Source organism: Pistacia vera, unplaced genomic scaffold, assembly GCF_008641045.1.
Source record: "Pistacia vera cultivar Batoury unplaced genomic scaffold, PisVer_v2 Contig36, whole genome shotgun sequence".
In the NCBI taxonomy this organism is placed as follows: Eukaryota; Viridiplantae; Streptophyta; class Magnoliopsida; order Sapindales; family Anacardiaceae; genus Pistacia; species Pistacia vera.
The window spans coordinates 1,053,935-1,057,651 of NW_022196179.1; the positions used below are offsets into that span (position 1 = coordinate 1,053,935).

Below are 3,717 nucleotides of genomic sequence, written 5' to 3' on the forward strand. Positions count from 1 at the left end.
TTCTATTGAAATCACGAAGCCCAGAAGCAGGTAAAGGTAATCAGACTCAACCCACAAGGTCAGAAAAATCCCCTTATTTGTAGTAAAAGGAGATGAATGTAAACTAACCCACACACCGATTATCAAATATAAAAAAATGATGAATGGTTCAAGAACTATATATTCACTAAAGATTATTTGAGTGGTCAGGCTTGTGATTTACTCTTAAAAAATTGACGTTTTGAGTCTTCTGGTGACCACCTACATGGTGAAAAACTATTGTTTCTCGCTTCACAAAGATTATTTCTAAATCATTCTAGGTTACTGCTCCAATAATATTATTATAGGATAACAACCGCTATATTAACAAAACTTAATCATAATGATCCAACTCTAGGGTAAAACGGTAAGCAGGCAAAAAATATACGGGTATGGATAAAAACAATTAACAAACTATTCATGTTATACATATTATAACAAATGAGAAACACTGACCTAACTCTATTCCTTTTCTTTAAACTTAATGGATTGGATGGTATATGAAGACATTCAGAAATCATAATGCTCATCGACGAAATCCAGTCACAAACCGCTGAATACCGGCAAAGTCAGATACTATTTTCGCATTGCAAAATCTACCTGCAGGGTCATTTTCCAGGTAATCTACAAGAAACTTGCAATGCTTCTCACCATTTGTCTGCAAAAGAAAACGGGAAAGAAGGACAAATAAATTAAAATGATTAAACAAAGCGTCCTGACTTGATTTAATGTACATTAGTGAGGGACAAATTTTTCATAAAGAGATGAGTTTAGGTGTCTAGACATATAATTATTAAAGAGGAGATTTACTCGAATTAGCATAATAGTTGCAACGCATTGAAAAGCCACATAGATATCATCATGTGATTGAAAATGAAATCCGAAGAACCTGAGTTTATGTTATCGAGCTTAACTTCAAAAACAGTGCAATACAAATAATATTTCATCAATAAAGTTGTTCCTGGGGATAAGAATTTTGCATAGAAGACACTTTTTTTTATCAATAATTAAGCTTCCACCATAACTCCTGGAATAGCAGTGGACATTTCAAATGCCACTACAGTTTTAAGACGGAGATGGTGAACTCTAGTCATCTAGCCTTTGATGCCTATGGAACGACATAAGGGTCTCAACTTTGTGGCCAGAGTACGAGTTACATTAAAACTTGACATGCCTCCGTCCTACATATGAAGCGGCACATTCTACTTTGGCCTTCCAAGGGAAAATAAAAGATTTCTGTCTCTGAAAACTAATACTTTAAAAGCTTGATTCATGTCAAAGTCAGTTTTCTGATAGGACTTGCCAGATTATTAACTAGTTCTGATCACTGATCAGAAAACAATAATAACTGTTTCCCATCAGTTTTCCATTCCTAATGGAATAATCTGATTCCAAGTATTAACTGTCTTTTACTTTCTGGACTGTCTCTCTGCCCTCACGCTAGAATTCATACAATCTCATTTACTCTACATAATCCACCTAAGCCTTCAGTAAGAAATTCCAAAGCTAGTGTCCAAAAAAGTAACCAGATTATAATAGATTTAGTATTTTATTCATATAATTTAAATGAAAATTTTACTTCAACTTCCAAGAAAGAAGAGCCGATACCTCAAATGCCAAAAATCCACCAGGTTTCAGCATTGAAGCAGCCCCATTGCATAGATGGAGAAGATCTTCCAGGCCATTAGGACCACCATCTAAGGCAAGTCTTGGTTCGTGTTCACCAACTTCAGCTTGAAGCCCAGAGATATGGTCACTTGGTATGTATGGTGGATTACTCACAACACCAGAAAGCTTGCCTTCGACATCCTTCAATGTTTCAAACCAAAATCCCCGCCTTACCTCAATCTCATCCTGAATTCCATGTTAAACGGTTAAAAATGACAAGAGACAACAACATAAGCCGGTATGTACAAGTGAATATGATGACAGATCAAAGTACTAGCATACTGCTTTATTTTCTAATAAAAGAAAATCACATCTCTTTCCCTAATAATCCAACTGTTGAACCATTTAAACCTCAAAATACTCAGCCCAATTTAACTGCATATATGTAATAATCTATGAACACAAACAAAATTCTCAATTCATTCCACATTTAACACAAGCATATCAATACACTAACCACATTTAACATGTCACAACAATCTAACAAAGAAAGCCATAATATTATAATTCTGCTAAAAACTAAGAAGACTCAAATAGATTTTTAACCCACTAACCTGCAAACCATACCTCTGCACATTGAGAGCTGCCACAGAACAAGCCACAGGATTCAAATCAATGGCAATAACCTTCCCTTGCTTCCCCAAAACTCTACCAATCCCAATGGCAATAGCACCAGAACCAGTCCCTAAATCAACCCACAACCCTTCTCTCAACTCCTCATTCTTCTCTATCAAATCACTCACCATGTCAACCATCAACTCGGTCTCCGGCCTCGGAATAAAAACCCCTTCTTCAACACACAAAACCAAGTCCCTCCAATGCTCACACCCCACCAAATACTGTAAAGGTTTCCTTTTTTCAATCCTCTCCTTCCACAAACAATACAACTCATCCAAATCCACCCTCAAGTTAACATTTTGGGGACTTTCTTGGATACCCAGTTGGGGAATGAGTGAATGGTCTTCGACAGAGTCCTCCAACAGCCAGTTGAGTTCTCTGCAAAGAAGAGAGGCGTCGGGGCCGTTGTCCGAGTGAAGAAAGGAGGAGCCGACCGAGGAGGCGAGAGTTTTGGCCCATGTGTACCATTTTTTCAGGTCTGAGAGAGGGGTTGAGTGGGTTGGTGGGCGTAAAAAGAGTGCGGTTTTGGGTTTTAGAGAAGAAGAAGATGATGAAAAGGAAATGGGTTTATGGAAAGTAGAGTGAAAAGGAAGAGAAGGTTTACGAAAAATTGGGAAAGTGTATGTTCGGATTAAGCTTATCTTCATTTTTCCCTCTATTTCCTTCTTTCTTTCTTTTTCCCAGTTCTCGGCACAAACGGTTCCGTTTAAGTAATATCAGTCGGCAGTTTAAACGACAACAGCAACGTTACTCTAAATAGTCTAATTAACATTTCTATTATTTTATTACATGATTATGAAAGGAAAAGTCAATTACAAATATCAAGGCTCCGTTTGCTTCACTTTTTTGTATTTTTTTGAAATTTTTTTTGAAAAAAGTTAAAAAAAATTGAGTTAGGCGAGTATTACGATATAGGATTTGAAAATTAATAAAAATACCTCATATGTTTGTTTATTTACTAAACACCCCTATAATAAAACTTTAAAAATTAACAAAAACATCCCAACCCACCCATTGAATAATCACAGCCGGCCACCACCGCCAGAGGGTGGCCGAAGTCACCGTATCAGGGCATGACTGGCTGGATCTTGCCAGTAGATCTGGCCATTGACGGACAGATCTGGCCGCATTTGCTCGTCAACGATAGCCAAAGATACGACCGTCGTTGATGGTCAACGACGACCATATGTTGGCCGTCGTTGACGTCTAGTTACGGCCAAAGATCTGGCCTTTTCCGGCCAGATCCACGGAAAAGGCTAGATCGACGCAATACTGGCCAGATTCAGTCGGTAGTGCGCCATTATATCAGATTCCAGCCAACTTCCAGCAGTAGTGGCCGGAATCTGGTATAATGTGGGTTTAGGGGGTGTTTTTGTAATTTTGAAAAAAAATATTTATGGGTATTTAATTAAA

The 3,717-nt window shown here is 37.7% G+C and overlaps 1 protein-coding gene across 1 annotated transcript; it reads right to left on the reverse strand.

The window, feature by feature from the left end:
• Window positions 1-322: 322 nt before the first annotated feature.
• On the reverse strand, window positions 323-3,009 carry LOC116139935 (release factor glutamine methyltransferase). The gene is made up of 3 exons (XM_031425578.1): window positions 2,241-3,009; window positions 1,627-1,872; window positions 323-676 (listed from the first exon to the last, which is right to left on the reverse strand). The coding sequence occupies exons 1-3, from the start codon at window positions 2,949-2,951 to the stop codon at window positions 545-547; spliced, it is 1,089 nt and encodes a 362-aa protein (XP_031281438.1). The 5' UTR covers window positions 2,952-3,009; the 3' UTR covers window positions 323-544.
• Window positions 3,010-3,717: the final 708 nt, after the last annotated feature.